General features: G+C 43.9%; 1 protein-coding gene across 2 annotated transcripts in view; it reads right to left on the bottom strand.

The window, feature by feature from the left end:
- Window positions 1-2: 2 nt before the first annotated feature.
- The window catches only part of Dclre1c (DNA cross-link repair 1C), a 32032-nt gene continuing 9903 nt past the window's right edge, over window positions 3-22131 (bottom strand). Inside the window, exons 5-14 of one of the 2 annotated variants that reach the window (XM_021155441.3) lie at window positions 20581-20636; window positions 19982-20083; window positions 19325-19397; window positions 18891-19031; window positions 16447-16548; window positions 13539-13675; window positions 13074-13128; window positions 9808-9896; window positions 6585-6679; window positions 3-4122 (exon numbers count right to left, since the gene is read on the bottom strand). In XM_021155441.3, coding sequence (XP_021011100.2) covers window positions 3182-4122; window positions 6585-6679; window positions 9808-9896; window positions 13074-13128; window positions 13539-13675; window positions 16447-16548; window positions 18891-19031; window positions 19325-19397; window positions 19982-20083; window positions 20581-20636 — 1791 coding nt within the window. In that variant the 3' untranslated portion in view covers window positions 3-3181. The remainder of the gene's footprint in view (window positions 4123-6584; window positions 6680-9807; window positions 9897-13073; window positions 13129-13538; window positions 13676-16446; window positions 16549-18890; window positions 19032-19324; window positions 19398-19981; window positions 20084-20580; window positions 20637-22131) is intronic. The other variant, XM_085835229.1, reaches the window with a different exon arrangement.

A 22131-nucleotide genomic window follows, 5' to 3' on the forward strand; every position in this document is an offset into this window, starting at 1 on the left:
AAAGATTTCAGAATGTGTCAAGAAAAAAGTATAATTTTAAATGGCATTTCTTTGAGAATCTTAAAAGCATCACGGGTATTCCCCCTGTCCCACCCCCTACCAACCCCATGGTCAAGCTCACCTTGGATTATTCTCAGGTTTAAAGATTAAAAAAAGACAGACAAAACCAAAACTCAGTGTTTGACTGTCTAGATATTTGGTCTTATTTACTGTTAAAGCTAAAAGGAAACTTAGGAGGGCAAGAAGGAAAATACTGTTTAATAAATATGTGGCTCTGTTTGTCCTTACTAATAGAAATTTAATGTGCCCTTAAGATTTTGTGGGGAGTGGGTAGGCCTTTGGACAGAGTATCTGTAGCTCAGGTTAGCCTTGCATTTGCTGTGTAGCTGAGTATTATCTTGAACTCTTCAGTTCTGCCTCACTGCCCAGTGCTGGGATTACAGACATATGCCACCATGCCAGCCTGGAGATTTTTACCTTTAAACACAAACAGACTTCACTCTGAATGCCACACATGTAATGGTCGTTGCTTCCCTTCACTATTCCATTGCTCTTTCCTGCCTCTCAACATTCCCCCATTACATCCCTCTCAGACTGTCACCTCATGTTAGCTATGTATACAGGGTATGTGTATGTGTGCACACATTGTTGCTGTGATAAAAGTGATCAATTCAGCTGGAGCCTGAGTCCTCACGTCACATGTCCGAAGTATGTAGTATCTTCAGCAACATGTTCTTGGAAATGATCATGACAGGAACTTGAGCAGAGGCTGGAACCATGTAGGAAAGCTAACGCTGCTTCCTGGCTTGCTCCCAGACTCATGCTCAGCTAGGTTTTCTTAGCCCAGGCCCTCTGCCTAGGAATGGTACTGCCCACAGTGAGCTAGACCCTGCTACATCAATTACAATTAAGGAGATCCCCAGACATGCCACAGGCCAGTTTGGAAGGAGCCAGTTTCTCAAATGAGGTTGCAGTCATTTTGCATTTGATTCTTCTCTAAAGTAAAAGTGGCTAGCCTTTAGGATTCTGTGATGTATCTTGGCATTTTGAAATGTTTTTAACTTTGCTAATTTAGAACTCTTGAAGAATGACATAGCCACTACAATCAGTGCTGCCTGTTTTAATGCTTTATGTAAAGAGCTTTCCTCACACAGCATAGTGCTGGAGCATGGACTCTAAAAGCTTCGGGGTGCGTGTGTGTGTGTTGGCTGTGTTGCTTACTAGCTATGTGAACTAACCTTTGTGCCTTAGTTTCATGCCTACCTCAAAGTATGGTTTCACAGATTAAAGCTTTATAAAGTGGGTTTTTTTTTTAATAACAGAATAAACACTGTATGTAAAGATTTCCTGTTGTTCTGTATTGGAAACATAGGCTGATAAGCATGTATTCTTAGCCCTTGACCTTTGCCAGCCTGTGTTCATGCCAGACTTAAGATCTAAAACATGAACATTACAATTATAAAATGTTAGAAATACATTGAGAACAATGTTTACAGGCATGTTACCTTGGATCATGAAAGATTCTATTAAAACCAAGTTGGGTTGAGTGTGGCTCAGGTCAAAGGAAACAAAATAAAAATTAAGTTTTGAGTATTAGTGACTACACAAATGGAGAGTTATATGTACAGATATTCTAAGTCCAATCACCCAGCAGGTTGGATCCAGTAATTCTGGATCTAATTGTGTAGCAGTTATGATCTGTGACATGCAGTTTAACTGTCAAATTGTTAGACGCCTTTTAAACTTATTTTATGTGGTGTGCCTATATCTTTTCCCTTGATTTGGAAAATGTCATCATGCTCAAGTACTTGTGAAAATGTTTATAAAGCTTTATTAATCCATATACAGCAATACAAAAGCATTGTACCTTAAGGCACTTTAATAATTCACAGAACATGTATGTTAAATATTTAAATATTTTCCTTTACATTCTGTTGTAGTTCCAGTGGTATCATTGCATTGGGAACAGTTTTATGTCCTGAAACAAGCTCTTGCTACGTACACTGCCAAGGCTTGACCTCCAACTCAAGTCCCTCTAGTCTCAGCTTGTAGAACACCGCATTGCCTAGCCTGCTGGTAGCTTTTAAGATTTATTTTTATATATATGAGTCTTTTGCCTGTATGTATGTATGTGTACCATATGTGTGCATGGATCCCCTGGAATGGGGTTACAGACAGTTAAGAGCCACCATATGGGTATAGGGAACCAAACCTGGGTAACCCACAAAACCGACAAGTGCTCTAAACTGCTCCAGCCCTGCCCCCCAGGTCTTTATGTGATAGAGGTTAATAAGGTCCTGGTTTACCCCCTGCTATCAGTTTACTATAATAGATCCCACCTTTATTTTTCTAGACTGCTTGTAGTGATTCAAGATACAGTGTATCTTGGTGGAGGAATGGTCCTTGTGCATTTGAAGAGATGTATTCTGCTATGAAGTAAAATACTCTTGTCTATCAGATCCAGTTGCTGGTGGTCAGTTCTTGTCTTACTGCTTTCCTGTGTGCACTGGTTCTCTAGGAAAGCCTGTTCCATGGTTTGTATCTGTATTATTTTCTCTCTTGTGGAAGGAACGGCACTGTACTGCACTGTACTGGGAACTGCAGCTAGGCCTTCATACATTCTAGGCAAGAGCCTTACCATTGCATCTTCTTGGTGAGGTAGACATTACGTTGGGGAAGGTGTCTGCTCCTACTGTATCATTCTGGCTTTCTTTAACATTATTTACGTGGTCTGCCCTTTACCTTCAACTTTTACATCACTTGAGTTGTGTTTTCTAAAAACAGCACATAGTTGGGCAGTGTTTTTCCTGTACTCTGTCTTTTTATATCATTTGCATTTAATGTGATTATATGTTTAGATTTAGTTCTACCATCTCATGCAATGCTGGTTTTGAGCCTGTTTCTCTTTCTTTTAGGTCACTTGAGCATCCTTTAATACTTCATGTTGATCTTATTATACAGACGTGTCACTCTCTAGGTTTCTTGTGGTTGATCTAACAAGTGTGTCTACCCTCCAGGCCACATACATCCACAGCTATGAATATTGCCCAGGACTTTTATGTATAGCATTGTATTGCAACATCAAAAGGCTGGACATCTTTGCTAGAATGAGAGGGTTTTTTGTTGTTGTTGTTTTGGTTTTTTGAGACAGGGTTTCTCTGTGTAGAGAGAGTTTTATTTCTTAACTATCTGAAAGTGAACATTTTCTTTTTTCAACAACTATACTTTGACCTGTTGCCAATTTTCCATATAAGCACTGCAAATGCTCTGGCGTAGGAAGCTCAGCTTCTGGAGTTGAGGGAATTTCAAAGTCAGAGGAGCTCTGTGAGTCTGTATGTGTGCTGCTTAGCAATGTCTTCTCAGGTGGAGACTTCCTGCCACTCAAGGTGTCTAGTTCTACAATACAAGGGGCTCCATTTACTTCAGCTCTGCTTTTCAAATCACAGTGAGTGTCTTGTGGACACAGTGCATCCTGTTCTGTTTGAGAGGCAGAAATACTCTCTTTGACTTTTGGTTTGTAGGCGCTCTTGTTTAAAGAGGCACTATCCCCACCACTTTTCTCTTGGGAAGATAACAAAACAGTATCACACTGGCTGTCCCAGCCTTGACTTCCTTGATCTGTTATATGGGTTGACTGAGATGAATTCTGGGAAGAGATATGGGTGGAGTCTCCATCAGAGTCACTGCAGAGCTTTGGTGAGTCACTGCAGAGCTTTGGTGACTGAGATCCCCCTGTCTCTATGGAGGAAGGTAAGTTTTCCAAACATTCATCTGTGATTTCATCTTTTCTTTTGAAGAAGACTTCCCACTGTGGTATGTCCACATCCGGATCAGCATTTTGCTGGAGGAGTGTCGAGGGGCCCAGACCTCCCTGCAGTGAGGATGGTGGGGTTTCTAGCTCTTCTCCACTGTCGCTGTTGGATTCTTCACAGTCTATGAAGTTAGCCAAAGAAGGGCTCCACACACTCTCTGCTTTGCAGCCTCCTGAGCTTTGTCTCAGTTCAGGCTGGTCTAGTGGCAGTGCCTTCATTGAAAACAGCTCAGGGTGAAGAGTTAGCTGGTACGGAACTTTGTGCCTTAAAGGTGTCGGTAGAGGGTCATCAAAGAGATCATCATCTTCCTCTGCAACAAACGAAACAGGCATGCATGTACAGAACGGGGAGAGGGCAAGTAGCATTTACCTAGCATTTTAATCGTGGAATTGTGTAAAACACAGGTGCCAGCCTTCAAAGAGGCTGCTATCTGTTGAGAATATAATAGGCCAAACTTCTCAAACTTGAGTAACCACTAGATTTCACAGGGTGACATATCTAAAAGGGATTTTATTTCTAATTATGTGTATGTGTGTATATCTCTGTATGACTATGTGCCCATGAATAAAGTGCCCAAGAAGGCTTACGGTGCTATATCCCTGGAGTTGGGGTCAGAGGCAGTTGTGTGGATGCTGATTTAAGACTACCTGTATGGATGACCCATAGAACATTTGAAGGCCTGGTTAACAAAACATGTAGAGAATGAGCTGTAAGCCCACAAGTCTAGTTCCAGTCCTTCTGCTCCTGAGCCCTTTTTGTGAATGTGGCCCCTATCCTGAATAAGTGTAGCTCCCCCCACCCCATCGTACAGCAAATGGAGACCATTCCAGGAAAACCACAACTGGACACAATGCAGAAATCAACAGACACTGGAAAGCACAACCCCATCAGATACCTACATCGCAGCTTCTGTAGCCATGGCTCAGGGAATGTTGTGGAAGGGGTGCAGAAAGACCTTAAATGAGCCAAAATACCAGAAAGTCTGCTGTGAAATAGTCTCTCCTAGAAACGGCTGTGTGAACAAGATGGGACGGCAATATCAGTGTCCATGTTAATGTGGAAGGGGAGATTTTGTGGTGTCCTATGCTTAGACAAAGAACCACAGACAGCTAATGACTACTAGGAAGGATAGTTAGCCTCTCCAGAGATGAGCCAGCCCCCGTATTACCCAGTGCAAAGTTGTCAGCCCTGACACCATATCTATGAACAAAACCAAGTTTTATTTCTATATATTTGTGCATAGTTGTGTATGTGTAATAAGAGGCTATCAACTTGAGGGGGATACGTGAAGGGCTGGAGAAAGGAGAGGGAGAGTGATGCGATTCCAATTAAAAGCATGTTTTAAAAATACTGTTTAAAACCCACTCAAAAAATCAATGGCATGCATGGCCTAAAATACACATATTGGTTCTGTTATGTATTATAAAGTGTCTAGTAGAGAATACCACTAGGTTGTTTAGCACCAGTAAAGAGGTGATATGAATTATCACTGTACTACACAGTAGGAAGGAATGATAAGCATAGGTGTCTAGAAAGGGCAGAAACAAAGGCAATAAACATGGAAAAGAAAAACCACAACTAGAAATGAGCATTAATCAAATACTTAAGCCAGTATTTCATTCCAAACAAAATTAAAAAAAAAAAGAGATTCAGTAGGTGCCTAAAAAGAACAGCTTTCCTTTTAAGGAGAAGACTGCTGTGTCCAGTGCGCCTCTAAGGAAGTTGGTGGAGACCTCAGGTGGGACCTGCAGACACCTGTGGAATCTTCATAAAGCAGCAGAGGCCTCCAGCTCTCATGGAGCCTCTCTCCACTGTGTGCACCCATAAAGGGAAGGCCATGTAAGGTGGCCAACTCCAAACCATGAGAACCACCTCACTGAAACCTACATTACCAGTCTTTTGTTCTTAGACTTCCAGGCTCCAGAACTATAAGAAACCTGTTGGACTGGAGAGGTAGCTCAGTGGTTAAGAGCACCTGCTCTTGCAGAAGACCCAGGTTTCATTCCTAGCACCTACATGGTGGCTCATAATCATTGTACTTCAATTCCAAAGCCTGATGCTTTCTGACCTTCGAGGGCCCCAGGCATACATGAACAGACACACTTGTAAGCAAGAGTCATACACGTAAAAATATCCAAGGTAATTTGAAGTTGGAGTCTAAATGAGTACAAATATAAAAGCAAAATTGGAAGACAGGGCCTGGTTTAAATCCCAGCCCTATCACTTCCTGCCAGACTTGCGGAGGGGTTGGAGGATCTAAAGTCCAGTGTTCTTTTTGGCAAAGCCAGATTGGTGTCACTTGTTTGTTTACAGGTTAAACTATAATATCTGGAGAAGATGGAGCTTTAAGAGTTGCTTGCTCTATAGATAACATCCTTCTCCAATGAGGATTCACTTACGGCATTCCACCAAAGGATGAACATCTGAAGTTGTAACCACCAAGTGTGGCTGCTATAAGCCAACAAAGCTTTGTCCAGAATCTGAAGTTCTCATTTCTAGTCAGGGCCTATCTGTGTTCTCAGCTACAAGCAAAAGAGCATTATAGGAAAGGAGGAATGGACAGAAGAGCTGCTTGTATATCCTCACTGCTCTGGTTGATCAGAACTAAAGGCAGCCAGGTCTCTCTTCATCTGCTAATGTAGCAAAAATGCCCCAGGGTGACAGCACAGCTGACTTCACAGCCCACACCAGTCATGGGCATCGCCAGGAAGTCCAGAACCATTCTTACCTGAGTCAAGATGGATTCTTACCTGAGTCAAGATGGATTCTTACCTGAGTCAAGACGGATTGTTCTGGCTCTCTTCAATTTTCCAAGCGGTTTGTACTTTGGCTCAGTACTTTGGGGAGACCGGCACAGAGGCTTTAAACTGCCATAAATCAGAAATTTGAAAATTTGACTTTTCTACTGAGTTACTGGGGAAAGCTGATAAAGCATGCGCATTACTTATAGAGATGACAACAAAGCCATAGGGATCATGTGAGCGTGTAGGAGACAGGAGCACTGCTTAATAAAGAGCCTGCAAAACAGGAAAGTGGGCCATGGAAGTGCTTAAAGACAGCAAAGTAGATGTCGATCTCGTACGGAGGGAACTGCCTTAGCAGATTAAAGGCAAACTTGATTGTTTGCTCTTACAGTTCAGGAAAGAACTCTACCCCAAGACAGGCTTAAGTGCCCAGTGACACCTAGCGTCCAGAGAGTAGAGGCCATGCTTCTCCCCTGTTCATAGCTCTTATTTCCCTCTTGGAAGAATCTCACAAACTTCATCTCCTACTTGCAGAGCCACAGGCTGAAGGCTAGGATACAGAAATGAGACCTGAAGGGTTTACCCTCACTGAGGCTACAATCCCTTCTTTCCTTCTGCCAGGCTGCCAGAAGCCTTGAGGATCCCAGCTGACATAGCAGATGATGACAGCCCTGAAGCTCCCATCCTGACACCTACCTCAGCCAGACTTCTTTCCATTGTCATCCCTATTCCCATGTCTATGATATTCCGGAATCTGCTGGTTCTGCTTCTCTCAGGAGCCATTCCATGCATTCTCTGGGTAACGCTCCACCCACCCACCCACCTGCCTACAACAGATTGCCCCAGTAGAAATCCAATATAGGAGGATATACATTTTAACGAGCACTCCAAATGATTCTAAGTATATTCCCATCTAGATCTACAAGACAATCTTAAATCTCAGCTAACAGATCAAGTTCTTAACTCTTGCCTTGCTAGCCAGCATGTTGCTTTCTTTGGACTACCATGCTGTTTTGGCTTCTAACTCACAAATCTTCTAAAGCTGCTGTGAGCATTCACAAGTACCTCATTACCAAGGTAACCAGAGACATCACAGTCCCTGCACTAGGTTACTCTTAAAGAAAGATTTTGTTTTTATTTCTGTATTCATGTGTTCCATGGAAGACAGAACAGGGCACTGGGTCCCCTGGAGCTGGAGTTAGAGCTAGTTGTATACCTCTGGATGTGGGTGCTAGGAGCCAAACTTGGGTCCTCAGGAAGAGCTTTTAACCTGAGCCATCTCTCCAGCTTACCAGAATTGGCCACTAATACCTCCTTCCTTCCTGCACCTCCTCCCCCTTCCCTCCCCCCACTGTCAGAACCTGCATCTCACTTTCTGGCTCTTCCCTGGTTCCCTACTGGAGCTCTGCTCTCAGAGTGGTTAGCATTCTTCATGCTTTCCTGGTGATTTTGTCCTTTGGATTTCAGTTACTGCCCTCAGTGCCGCCAACTCTAAATCTGTGCTTCCTACCTGTCTGGTCCCAAGAAAGCCCTTTTCCCAAAGTGGCATTTAGACAAAAGCCATAGCTTCTATCTGCTAAAAGGAAGGTTTTATTTTTCTGATTTTTGGCACTTGTGGTTCTTTCATTAACACACCTGGGTGCTTGTTAGCACATCAAGGTCCATGCTGGCTTCTAACCTCAGTCTCTAGTCAACAAGTCACAGTCCCTTCCTCCCAGGTACCTGGTTCCTTTTAAAACCCTGGATATCCCCTCACCCCTGTCCCTTCTCTCTATTTTCCCTAGAGACAGACAGCCCTGCTTGTTCACAATAAACTTTTCTTTTTTACTTATGGAGTAGCATTTTGGATTCTTCACTGCACTTATTTCATTTGAAAGGACAACATAAACCCCATTTGTCTCCATTTAAGAACCAGGCCTTAGTCTGGTCATCAAACTAAGTAGAGAAGGGGCCCCCTGGGAGAAGGGGCCCTTGTTCCTGTGAAGGTTCTATGCCCCAGTATAGGGGAATGCCAGGGCCAGGAAGCGGGAGTGTGTGGGTTGGGGAGCAGTGGGAAGGGGCAGGACATAGGGAAGTTTTGGAGGGGAAACTAGGAACAGGGATAACATTCGAAATGTAAGTAAAGAAAATAATAAAAGAAAAAAAAAGAAAAAAAAAAAAGAACCAGGCCTTATTTTGGGAAAAATATCTTAAGGCACCAGTTCCAGGAACAGACCATAAATTCCAGAACAAGACCATAAAATCCCCTGGGGATAACCACAAAAATGGGGAAATACCTTATCTCAGGATGAGCCATCTGTGCTGGCCATCCCTATTTTATCATATAGTTAAATGTTCATTACATTGGAATGCAGACCACCTGTGGACAGCCCCCCACCCCCAGGACCCACCAATGAAATTTTAAATTACCTAATCCTTCTTGGTAGGTTCCCCAGCCAATTCCCTGTGAGAAGGCCTGCATGGAGTCATCCTTTTAGAGAATGGATGACCCTACATGCTGGACGTTTCTGCAGAATAAATGCCCTTTGCTTTTGTATCCTATCTAAGTCTGGGTCTTCCTTTCTCGATTTTCGGATCCTTACACATTCACCTCCTAGACCTCTCTCCAGAGACTGGAGCCTGTTTTCCATCTAAGTACAGTGATACAGTCTTCCTCAGTCTCAGGGAGAATCCTGAACACCAGGATGATTTCCGTCACAGCTCTGGCACTCGCATCCCCACACACACATGCATGTACACACACACACACACACACACATGTAACATAAAATATAAAAGTCACATAAAGTGGTACCAATAAAAGACAGCTATTACATTGCCTGCTCTCCCATTCCACAGATACCTTGACTGAACCTATAGGCTCTCTGCCAGGTGCTTCTCATAGTTTTCTATAGATCCCTGAGAACTCCAAAAGTAGGCAAGAATGAATATCCATTGATTTTTTTTTTTTGATTCATCTGATCCACTGAATATTTGTTGATTTGTGAGTTAGATATGAATGGTTCTGAAGTGATCTGGCCAAATTCACACTGCAAGTGATGGGTGAACAGGATTCTACCTAGGACAAACTGACAGTACCCATACATTCTGCCCACTAAAAATGATAGGAAGAAGTGGAAATAAAGGGAAGCTCAAAGAAATGTTACCACAGATGGGCTCTAGGGTCACAAGTTTTCAGACAGAGCACTCCCATGCCTCCCCCTAGCACCACCACCAGCAACACAAGCCCCCCCAACCCAGAATCTACTCACACATCCATGACCTTATCCACAGTGAGGCCGACCGGGATGACATTTGGATACGCATTCACTGGGCAGATGTAGCTCAAAAAATCTTTAATCTAGAAGGAATACAGAACATACCAGTTACCTATATGACAGGAAATGAAGTGTATGTCTATTCACAGATCCCAACATACAGAACCAGTCTAGACGCCTATCTCTGGGTGAATGAATGGTGAAGCACCATGCAGAAACAATGGCATTTTCTCTGGTTATAAGGAAAGCATTTTGTCTCATGGGGATCCTATATAGATACACACATGCATGTACAGATATGTGGCAGGCACATACATGTACAGAAGGGAAGGGAAGGAGGAATGAGAGGATCAGATGGGAAATCAGATGATAGTCTAGTCTGTTTTCTCTCCTGTGGGAACTAGATTTAACCATATATAATGAAAACAGATAGGGACTGTTTGGGGGAGAGCAAGGGGACCAGTGAGGAGGAGGAGAGGGTAATGGTGGCATATAAGAACAAGTATGAAGACCTATTTGTATGAACATATCTATTGTATGTGACCACCCAGGGACACATGCAATGCTTTGGCCTCCTTCCCTAGAGCCTCCCAGTGCTGGGCTATGGTGGGGCTAGGAACTTGCATATTGAAACTTTGTTCAGGTTCCAGCTCCACAGAAAGTCCCTGGGTTCCAGATAAATGGGATCTAAAGATTCTGTCTTTTACACCATGACATCCATTCCTTTGTTCTTTTGTCCAAGGCCAATTGCCTACATGTACAAAGCTTCTTCCATGTGAGTCAGAAAACAGCTGACTTGTTATGGGGCAGTAGACCCTGTTCCAGGACAGGAAGGTGGTCAGGAGTAGATTTAAACACCTACCATTCTCCATTATGAGAATTGCCAGGGTTCCTGAGTCTGCTCACCCTTAACAGGTTTTCTGTCTGGTGGCATGCTCCACTTATTCCACAACTCCTCCTCTTTGTGACCACAATACACACAAGACGACAAGGTCTTTAACCACACCTCTTTTCCATGGACCAATAATCATTAGGAAGGCAGCTGCATCTTGGAGATTCGTTCTAATGCCTATTCTTCTGGAGTCAAATAGCACACAGCAGGGACACTAAACTCTTCTGCCCCTTCAATCTTAGACTGGAGTCACTGAGGTAAGCAACGCAGTTGATTGATACAAGAGCACTTTACATACGGAGCCCAGAAACAGAAAGGGTGCAGGTCTTTCCTGCCTTTGCACAAACCTGCCTGTGCACGTTCCTAGGGCCAAAGGACCCCTTACCATTAGCCTGAAGCACAAGGCTGCTAGCAGGGCAGGTTGTGTGTATTCTGACTGAAACTTGCAATTGGTCGGAAGTGTTCCAAGACGTGTGTATGTGTGTGTGTGTGCAAGTGTGAATGTATAATGTGTGTGTATGTGTGACTTGAAATACTATAAATACAAACTCCTTTCTTAACAATTCTAAACAATCATAGTTTAAAACATTCACAAGTATCTTGGGTTTTTTGTTTTGTTTTGTTTGCCATGTTGAGAATGCTAAACAGAGGGACCCTGTCAATTCTACAACTCAGGCAAAGCTCACTTAGTAGATCTTGGTAAACTGATCTCAATCAGGCTGAAGGCTCAGATTCTTCATTTACATATAAATACATGTAAATGCTGGCTCCAGAACAGAGCTGATAATGACAAAGCAAAGACTTCCATCCGCTGCAGAGCGGGTGAGGGATACAAAGGTATCTAACTCGAAGGATCAAATGAAGACAGAGCGCCAGGGATCTCCAGTAACCAGGAAAACATTCTAACTGCAGAATACCTATCCTTCTCACAATTCCTAATTATACCTTTAGGAAGATATGTCAACAAAAACAATGACCTGCCCCCACCCACCTCCTGCTGGACTTAGAGAAAACTGTGACTTCTAAAGGACTGACCCAGGAAGGACAAGCCTCTGTCTGAATGACTCAGTACTCCTTAGAGAAGAGGCAGCCACAGGAAGACAGGAGACAGTCAATAGAGAAACATCCTCTTTCTATCATTCAAGGTGACCTACCACCAAATACTTGCCTAAACAGCGTACATAAATACCCTCAAGCCTTGTTGCCGTGGTTTCTACAAGACCGCGTATAATGCATGTGTGAGCATGGAATTGTTTCCCCAAGGGTAAGATGGGGAGGATGAAGTTACAGGGCATCTCTGACAACAGATGCACAGCCCTGTCTTTTCAAAATTACTCCTTTTTTGTTGTTGTTGTTTCAACACAGGGTTTCTCTGTGTAGCCCTGACTATCCTAGAACTCACTCTGTAGACCAGGCTGGCCTTGAATTTAGAAATCTGCCTGCCTCTACCTCCCAAGTGCTGGGATTAAAGGCTTGCGCCACCACCGCCCAGCTCAAAATTACTCTTTAAATTAGTATGCAAACTATTCTATATCATTATGACATTTTCAAGAGGTTGTGTTTTATTGATTCTCCTACCATCCTTCTATTTTGCCTGCATACAAACAAATACTTCACCTTCGGCTGACTATTTGACCCAGTGCCTACCACCGTAACTCGAGTCTGACAAACCTTACCAGGCATTTGTGTCTTCCTGAACGAGACAGGATGTTAGCAGTATGACTACATGCCATTTTAAGTAGAGAAATCTCTCTCTCTCTCTCTCTCTTTCTCTCTCTCTCTCTCTCTCTCTCTCACACACACACACACACACACACACACACACACACACACAAGTCCTCACAGACCACAGAAGAATAGCTGTTTATAATATGAATAAATCAAGGACACAGAGCATCATCCCATTTGTAGGCGCTGACAATGTACATGTCAAGGGATCCAAGTTTTCATCTTCCTCCACCCCACTGCAAAGGACTCCTGCAGCCCAATAACAAGTGACTCTGGGGCTCTGGGGAAATTGTATCGAGCAGGCAAACACAGAAATGTGGACTGGACCAGTAAGAAGCATCATTAAAAACAGTGAGAAGAGGGTTGGGGAGATAGTTCTGTCAGGAAAGGATGAGGATTTGAGTTTGATACCTGGGATCATGTAAAAACGTGGGACACAGTAGTACACATTTGTAATCCCAGACAGCCTAGCATATGGTGAGCTGGCTCGGAGCCAATGAGAGAAGCTGTTGCCGAACGGTGGGACAGCCTTCCTGAGGGTGGCACCTGAGGCTGTCCTCTGGCCCCCACTCCCACTCACCCCACCTACATGCACATTCACATAGCCTGCCCCGAGTTAGAAGCTGACAGGAACGCTTACCTCACTGAAGGAGGAGTGAAAAGAGAAGCAAGCTCTGTATGAGCTCTCTCCAGTCCTGAGGGGAAAGCAGAACACAAAAGGATGCTGAGCAAAACTAAATGGGGCCCAGGCTTAAACTTCAAGCAGGCGGCTCTGGGAAGCTTGGCTTCAGAAACTGCTGTTTGAACAGGAGTCAGCTTCTTCAGATGTAGACACCTGCTACAGACATTCTAAAGAGCCCAAATCAAGGAGGTCTGGCTAAGAGTCCAGCCATCTTGTCTCACAGAGGAAGCCCCTGGCTATACCAGCCAACGTACTGCCATAGTTTGAAAGAAACACCCCTCTACTTTAAGTCATGTTTAAGTGAAAAGGGTATTTCCACAATTATAACACATCCTCTCCTTGGGCTTATGCTGATGTGTGTGTAAACCACACTCAGTTCAACACTTCACCTCTAGTTTCAGAAGACCAAGGCACTGCACCTACCTAACAATCACGTTGGTTTTTCTGGTCCTCTCTCCAAACCACATGGTAGATGGCTTGATGCTGATTGTGTGGAGTGCAGTTTTGTTTGGGGAAGTTATACCACAGGGTAGTTTATTCCACTGAAAACACTCTTCTGCCTGAAAGAAACAAAACAAACAAACAAATCCCCAAAGCACATTTGCTTTAACTTGCAGTTACATATTTTTAGCAAGGCTTCTATAGAATGAATCTTAAAAGCAATTGCAGATGAGATTTTGGACATTAAAAAAATAAAGACACAAGAAAAGAAGCAGGTCAGCTACCTGGGAGCTTGCCTACAGAACACGGGACCTGAGCGCTTCACCATAGTCCATATGAGGGAAGAGAGACAGAACGCTGGAGAATAGGTTTGTAGCAAGAGAATCCTCAGGCTCATGGCGAAGAAGGAGGAGCACATGGCTGGAAGTTCATGAGTTTGAGCCCAGCCTAGACTACAGCAACCTGACCCTGTCTAGAGTGAAGACTCTCAAGAAAGAAAATCAAAAGCAAGCTACTCTTTGGGCTGGGTAAGGTGGCACATGACTGGATGAAAAACAAAAGTAAATAAAAAGGAAAGCAAAGAAGACTGGTCCCAGGTATGCTGGAGGAGAAGGCTTTCTGTAGATACGTGGGAGAGCAGAGCCAGAGGCAGGGACATCCTGGAAAGTCCAGGACATGATCAGACTAAGCTGGGCCACAATGGGGAGAGGGGAAGGGAATCAAGTGGGGAGAGAGCAGGAGAACCAGGTGCAGCAGCCAGGAGCCCAAAGGTACAAGAAGAGCAGGTAACCCAAATGGATCATATAGGAAGAGCAGCCCACACCGCTCTCCAGGCTGCAGAGTTGAGGATGGGGGGTGGGATATGCCAGCCAGGAGGGCCCTGTAACAGGTAGGGCCTGAGTGATGTTGGGAGAACCTGGCTGTCAGGTCCAATTTGATAACATTAAATAGGCATCTCATCCAATTGTCCTGGGTTTGAAACCCAACAGTGACTTGAGAAACAAAGGCAGGAGGATAGAAAGTTTTAGCCTAGCTTATGCTCCAATAGCCTGAATATACCCAGACCTCTCAGTTTACATTTTACCTGCATTCTTTTAGCCATCCAAGAATCTACTGGATATATAGCTCCATATGATTAAATACAAGCATGCATGCTAGAATATGTAGCCTACCTTGCACTAGGAGTAATTTCTAATAAAAGATCTCTTTTTATTTATACTTATATGAGTGTGTCTATATATGCATATATGTGTGTGGGTGCCCAAGGAAGCCAGAAGAGGGCATTAAATTCCTGGAGTTGGATCAATTGACAGTCATGAGCCGGGAAGCAAACCCAGGTCCTCTGAGAGAGCAACGGGAGCTCTTAACCACTGAGCCATCTGGCCCTTCTGAGGCCCTTCTCTTACAAAGGCTTCTGTCAGGACATGGATGAAGCAAGGCTGCCATCTCAAGAGAGTGCTACATATGTAAGCTCGTGTCACTGAGGGGACTATGCTGAGGCACTTTCCATTTTAGGGGAAAACTGTGACCAGGCTCATATTGTATCTGAAGGTGACTAGGTTAACTGTCTTTATTAAATCTCAAAGACTCTACTTGGGAAGAGGCTACAAATCAGAGGGAGTAGGAGAGGGGCAGAAGACACTGGAAGTAAATGGGATTAAAAATACATTGTATACATACATGAAAATGTAGGGGAAAGGCATTATCAACAGGGGAAAAATGTCAAAGGCAAATTCAAAAGGCAGTCTGGCACTCAGTAACTCGAGAGGCTACGGGAGAATTACAAAGAAATTACCAGCGAGCAGCCAAGAGCTGAAGTGCTTAGGAATCGCACCAATAAGGTAACGCCTTTGAAGTTGGACGGAGGTTATGTCTAGTCATGTATTTTAAGCAAGAAGGAGAAAAATATAGTTTATAAGCATGCACATTTTGCGAGTCTTAGCGACAAATAGTAACGCACTATGAATACATTTGCTTAAATGATAAGCTGGACATAGCACACACTGGCCTCCAGAGCAGTTGCCTCCCTCCATAGACCAGGGCAGCTCTCAGACCTCATCAGAGAAGTTTCTCTGTGCAGTGGACAACGGATAACAGAAGAACTCACAACTGGTCAGAATGTGGAGATGTGACGGAGTAGTGCTCTGTTACACAGGAGACATCTATATCTCATACCCACCCCTGAAGCCCAGGGTCATCGTACAAGTGGGCACAGAGGGACCGTGAGAGCCAGAGGCCACGCAGTGTCATGTAGACATGACCAAAGTGCTGCATACTTACTGCAGCTGTGGTTCTCTGCACAAGAGCAAGCCAGACAACACTTTAACACAGAGGGAGAAGTGCTCACGAGCCCCGACTCCCGAAACGCTTATGAAAAGTCAATGGCTTCTAAGAGAGAGTCAGTTTTCTTTAAAGGTGAGGCTCTAGCAGGTCAACTGCACTCCAGTGGGTGGTCCCACACCCAGGAATATTTGGGGAGCACAAAATGAACTCTATGGGATATTAAAACCAACAAATAAAACTCTCAGGGCACATGACGGTGGGTCAGTAGGGAGATGGGGGTGGATCTGCAAGGATCTGGGGAGGAGTAAAGGGTAAATATGACCAAAATGCATTGTGTAACATTCTCAAAGAATTAATAATTTGCTTAAATTATAAGCTGATTACTAACTTCATTATAAGTAAATTTCCATTCTCATGCTGAAGAATCAATTTTATGTAAAAAAAAATTATCTAAGAACCCGTGCCTGTCCCTCACTCTGAAATCCATGATCATGGAATACAGATATGCAGAGCTGCATGACTCTAACAGTCTAGATCACAAAAAGGCTTGGAAGAGTATTTCTGGGCTGCCTTCTTGCTGTCAATCTCTCGGGTGTTTCCCCAGTACCTTTGGGTGGCGGCAGGCGTGGATCTGGGTGTTTCTGTCCGTTGTGAGATGGTGCAGGATATCAGGCATGTTTTTAAACATGTCCAGCTTGTCCACATGAACCTGTGCATGACAGCAGAGGAAAGCACGTTGTCTGAAATGAATTCCTAAGAATAAATAGTTCTGAGATCATTAGTCAGGGGCACTGTCCAGCGTGAATAAATCTTCAAGTTTCTCTTGCAATTTAGTTCTGGACTATTTCAGTGAGTGGTAGTATCCTGCCAGGATGTCACTAGGAAAAGGGATGGGGAGACGGAGCAGCCAGAAAAGTCTGCCTTGTAAGCATAAAGAATTAAGTTTGAACCCCATCTGGTTGTGTTAATACTGTCCTTCAAGAATCACTTGGTTCATATTGATTATGCATCTACTGGATATCAAACTCAGTTCTAAACCCTAGTAATATATATAGCAGGGAACAAGGAAGACAGAAGCAGTCGTGAATTGCCTACTGAGTTAGTGAAGACAGCTCAATGTGTAGAGAGAGGTGTGTTCAGCTGGGTGATGTGAATTCAAGGCCCAGAACCCACAGAAAGGAGGAAGGAGACAAACTCTATTACGACGTTGTCCTCTGACCTCTACAAGTACTCTGGTGTGCATGTCACCCCCAACAAAGTACAGCCCATTGTAATGGCATGCTACATGCCACACAGAACAGCAGGACATGGACTATCCTGTCTCATAAAACTTAACTGTGCGAGGAGAGAAAAATGTAGGAAAAAAACAAAAATCAAAAACCCCTCAAATCTGGCTGCCCCTAAGAAGTTTACGGCTAATAACAATTTAAAATATTAAAACCAATTATGTCAGCTTGACTAAAAACTTGTTTTCTAGTTCTTTCAAAGTAAATGATATTAGCTTAAACTGATACTAGGATCATGAAACAAAATTAAAATAGTAGCATTCTATGTTATGTGAGGCCAGCAAACACAAGAAGTCATGTCCACATTCTATGTTATGTGAGGCCAGCAAACACACGAAGTCATGTCCAGTTTCTGCACTGGCCTATACCTAGGCAGGGTGCAGAAAAAACTCAGCACAGCCACTCACTTACCACATGGCCACTCAGCTTACAACTGATTTTCTTATGACCAATAAGAAGGGAAGGGAAGGAATGGGGGAGGTGGAGGGGGGACAGCCACTAAAGACTTCCTTGCAAGCATAAGGAATTAAGTTTAATCCCCAGAATCCATGCAAAAAAAAAAAAAAAAATTCTGTCTATGGTGGCCTGTGCTTGTGATCCCAAGGGAAGAGGTGAGAGGTGACCCCCTGGTCCTTACTTGCCAGCCAGGTTAAAAAAAAAATTAACTTTTGGTCTCTAATACATATACAGTCACATGCACATTATTTACACATATACACACAGAGCAAACATACAGAGAAAATTTAAAAGTTAAGCCAGGTATAGTGACCGGACTATAACCCAACACTTGGAAGACTGAGGCAGGAAGATCATGGGTCAATGTGGCTATGGAGTGAATTTTCAGACCAGCCTGGGCCATGCACCCGCTTCCCACAGAAAAAGATGAAATAAAGAAGTAACAGTGACTATGACTTCCCAGACTCTCTACAAAAAAGAGGAAGGAGGCAGAGTGAGCGGCACAAGAGAATCCTCATAGGAATGCCTGGAAAGGCAGTTGCAGGCCATTCCTGAGCTACCCTAGCTGTAAACATTACCATTTTCTCTTTGTGAATGCCTGATCTAGAAATGTCCCCATCTCTGGCAAAGGGACTTAAGGAAACTCTGGATCACCATCAAATGCCTCTCCCTAAAGCCCTCCTCTGCCCCTGGCTTCTCTCCTAGGGCTCAGAGAGGTAGCTTCCACTCTTTAGACACCCCTAGAATTACACCACAAGTTCAGGGGAGGCAAATGCCACCTTTATACATTACAGAGACAAGGTGTGAAAAAAGGATTTAAAAGACAAGTAATTCAGGTAAGTGTGTGTGTGTGTGTGTGTGTGTGTGTGTGTGTGTGAGAGAGAGAGAGAGAGAGAGAGAGAGAGAGAGAGAGAGAGAGAGAGAGAGATGTGTGTGAATATTATCACTACTGTGACTTTAATTTTAAAGCAAAACACTGCTAATACCTTAACTGTATGCAATACACCCAGATATTAATTGGCTCAAATTTACTTTTGATACTGGTCACAAATCATTGTATTTATTTCACAACCCATACTTTGGGAAAAAAAAAAACAAATTTGTCTCTTGGGCCCTGAAGCCTCTTCAGCCCTTTGTGGGCTGTGACATCCTTTTGTGAGGATAGACCCCTACAAAGATGAGAAGAGCCCCAGGGGGCCAGCCTCTGCTACAGCTGTGTCTCAGCAAGCTGCTCCCACATATCTCTGGTTTCAGGGATTTGGGGGAGAGGAGAGGAAGGGATGGGAAGAGCTTGGAAAAGAACTGGTACCTGGACTCCCAGCTCCTCACTTAGGTTGGTGAATAAATACTCGTAGCCATAAGCTGCTTTACAGTTCAGCCACACGACGTGGTGTGGACTCCTAGTGACCCAGCTCCGAACCAGCTCCAAAATCCCTCTCAAACACTGCTCCTAGACACCAACAAAGTTTGATACTGTGAAGAAACGCACATAACCTGTTTCCTCTGTGACATTCAGAAGGAATCACACCCCAGGGGACAGCTACACCCTCCCAACAAGACAGTGGCCACAGCCCCGCTCACCACTCCAGGCAGAACCATCACCCCAGGCAGACCCACTACCCCAGGCAGACCCACTACCCAAGGCATATCTGTCACCCCAGGCAGACCCACTACCCCAGGCATATCTGTCACCCCAGGCAGACCCACTACCCAAGGCATATCTGTCACCCCAGGGAAACATACACGGCTCGGGATCTGATAAAACCTTGGGTCACAGAAAGTCGTGTCTAAATACACACTTTGGATGTCTTTTACTCTGAAAAGAAAAAAAAAAATAGTGTTAACCATTTTGTGGGACATAATTGTGTATAAAATGAGATAGACCCTCAGTTATTTTTGAGGGTGTTCCATTTCACTTGCAAAGATTTTGTTCATCAACTTTACTGATAAACAATTTCTATACAATAAAGTACCCATGCACAAATAAATAAAACGTAAAAATATTGACTTTTGCACAGCTGATCCAGTGACTTAGATGGATTTATGTCGCCATCATTCCATTCCATGTAGAGAACACTGCATGACCTCATTTTAAAGAGGGGAATTTGTGCTACTATTACAATTTTTATGTTTTAAAGATGGGGTCACACTTTGTAGCCCTGGTTGTCCAGGAACTCAGGATGACCTGGAACTCAGAGATTTGTCTGCCTGCCTCGGCCTCTCAAGTGCTGAGATTAAAGGTGTGCACCACCACCTCCAGCTTCACTACAACTTTTACAATCAAATTGATATCTAATCCGACAAAAGCTTGGAATGATGGGGCCTGTGTGCTCGCACATGCACCCACACATATTTATTTAACTCAAGGTACACAGCCAAGAATTACAGAAGGTGCTGTACCTGTCCCCAGAGTGCAGAAGCTCCATTCTAGAAGCTTCTCCTTTTGCCAGTCTGAAGTCTCCTGTGTATAAGACAGTTCCATTACTGCCCTGAAATAAAAACCTGAAAAATAAGTAAATCTCAATGACTTCCAAATTACAAAGTCCTAAGAAAGCAAGCAAAGGCTAAAATCGCAGCAAAGGCCTCCTGCCCAACACATCCCTTCCAGTGTGGAGCTAAGCCCAAGTAATGCCACCTTTCCCCATGAGTAGCAAAAGATAAATATAGGGTATTTAGCAGGGTGGGCAAGCACTAGGTGTAGCCTGTAATAGTCTAACACTTCATGCATACACTCAGATCATTCCATTCCAGGGAGAGAGACATGCCCATGAGAAGACGGGCCAAAGTCACAGGGGAAATATCAATTAAAGGCATCCACACTCCATATGGCCTTCTTCTCAGTTTCCTGAGCTCAATTTTGAAATAAAGATTAAAGGCACTGCCAGAAAAAGAGTATCTATTTCTGTTCACATAATACCTTTAAATCCTAAAAAGCTATTTCTACAAATATGATATGTATATATAGAGAGAAAGAAACAGAAACAGATGGGCCCCCTTACATAACTGATCCTGGGCAGTGACCAGCTGGTAAGAGAGTCACAACAACCTCTTCCTTCTAAAAAGAAAAAACAAAAAACAAAAAACAAAAAAAAAACAAAACAGGAACGGAAGTTATCATTAGGGACTGACTACATTCACAACACATCACAAGAACATACCTGTTTCTTATTCCCTCATGATCCAAAGCCCAGAGAAAGTGGAACCCTTGTCTACTCCCTTAACAGGGCTATGACAGGACCGGGTCTATTTCTCGGTATACACTCAGGAGAATGCCCACACAGACATTTGTTTACAGATGTCCATTGCATGATTATCCACACCAGCCCCAAAGCAGAAACACTTCAAAATGTCTAGCAGCCAATAAACAGATAAACAGCATGAGCTTTGTTCACACCATGCAATACCATTTGGCCATAAAGATAAATCTATACAAGTATGCCACCCATACACATGGATGCCTCTTGGAAAACACTCAGAGAAAGAAGTCGCATAGTGGAGAATAATTCCACAGATAGGCTAGTCCAAAGAGACAGAGAGGAAATGGCAGTTACCAGGAGCTGGGACAGAGGGGTGGGAGTGCTTGGATTAGGTCCAGGGTTCCTGAGTGATGAGAATACTCTAAAATTGACTGTGGTGCTGTAGAGATAGCTCTGTGAATGTACTGAAGCCATCAAGACTTCAAATGGGTGGACTGTGAGACGATAAATACTGCAATGGCGCTATTATTGACTGGGGGAGTAGACGCAGCCTGGTCCCAGTAACCCTGTACATAACATTGTCCCTTTAGGACAGAGCCTAGACTCTCCAGCCCTCCAAGAAGGGGACAGAGCTCTGTCTGCAACAGTTCACTGCCCAATAATATAACCCCTCACCCTCCACTCCCACTACTCATCCTGCAGGCCCTTTCCACAGGGGTCTTCCAGCTGGGGCGGGACACACACTGCACAAAAGCCAGGCTCAGGACAAGGTACGTAACCACTGGCACAAGACTGCTCACAAGAGCTTGCCTTACCACTCACTGCTGGGTTTGGAGGAAACATCTGAAGGTGACAAGGTCAATAAAAATATCCCTCCCAAGCCACAAAGATTCCAGGCCTGTTCCCCTGCCTGTCTGCCTGTCCTCCCTTCCTCCCTCCCCTCCTCCCTCTCTCTTTCCCTCCTTGTCTCACATTTCATCCCCACTCCCTATTAAACCTGGCTCTACCAGGATGAAATTCTGAAGAACACTTGTGACCTTCTCCGAAGGAGAAACATCTAAAAGGTCACCTCTCTTCTGATTATGGTCACAAGCGTGAATCACCCGCAGAGTTCCACACAGTAAAGCCCCAGATGATGGTGCTATAAGAGACTACAGAGCAAATGCTAAGTCAGCTGCCAGAAAACAGAAAAATCCCTTTTACACTTCAGTGTCATCTCCGAGGGTGGGGGGTGGGGCGGCGGGAGCGGGGTGTGTGTGTGCCTTGTTTTAAGGTAGATCTGCAGTCTTATTTACTATTAAAACAATACATTAAAAAAGTACTAGTACGGGGGCTGGAGAGATGGCTCAGTGG

The sequence above is a fragment of the Mus caroli genome, unplaced genomic scaffold, assembly GCF_978045245.1.
Source record: "Mus caroli unplaced genomic scaffold, Mus_caroli_1 scaffold_2, whole genome shotgun sequence".
NCBI classification, from domain to species: Eukaryota; Metazoa; Chordata; class Mammalia; order Rodentia; family Muridae; genus Mus; species Mus caroli.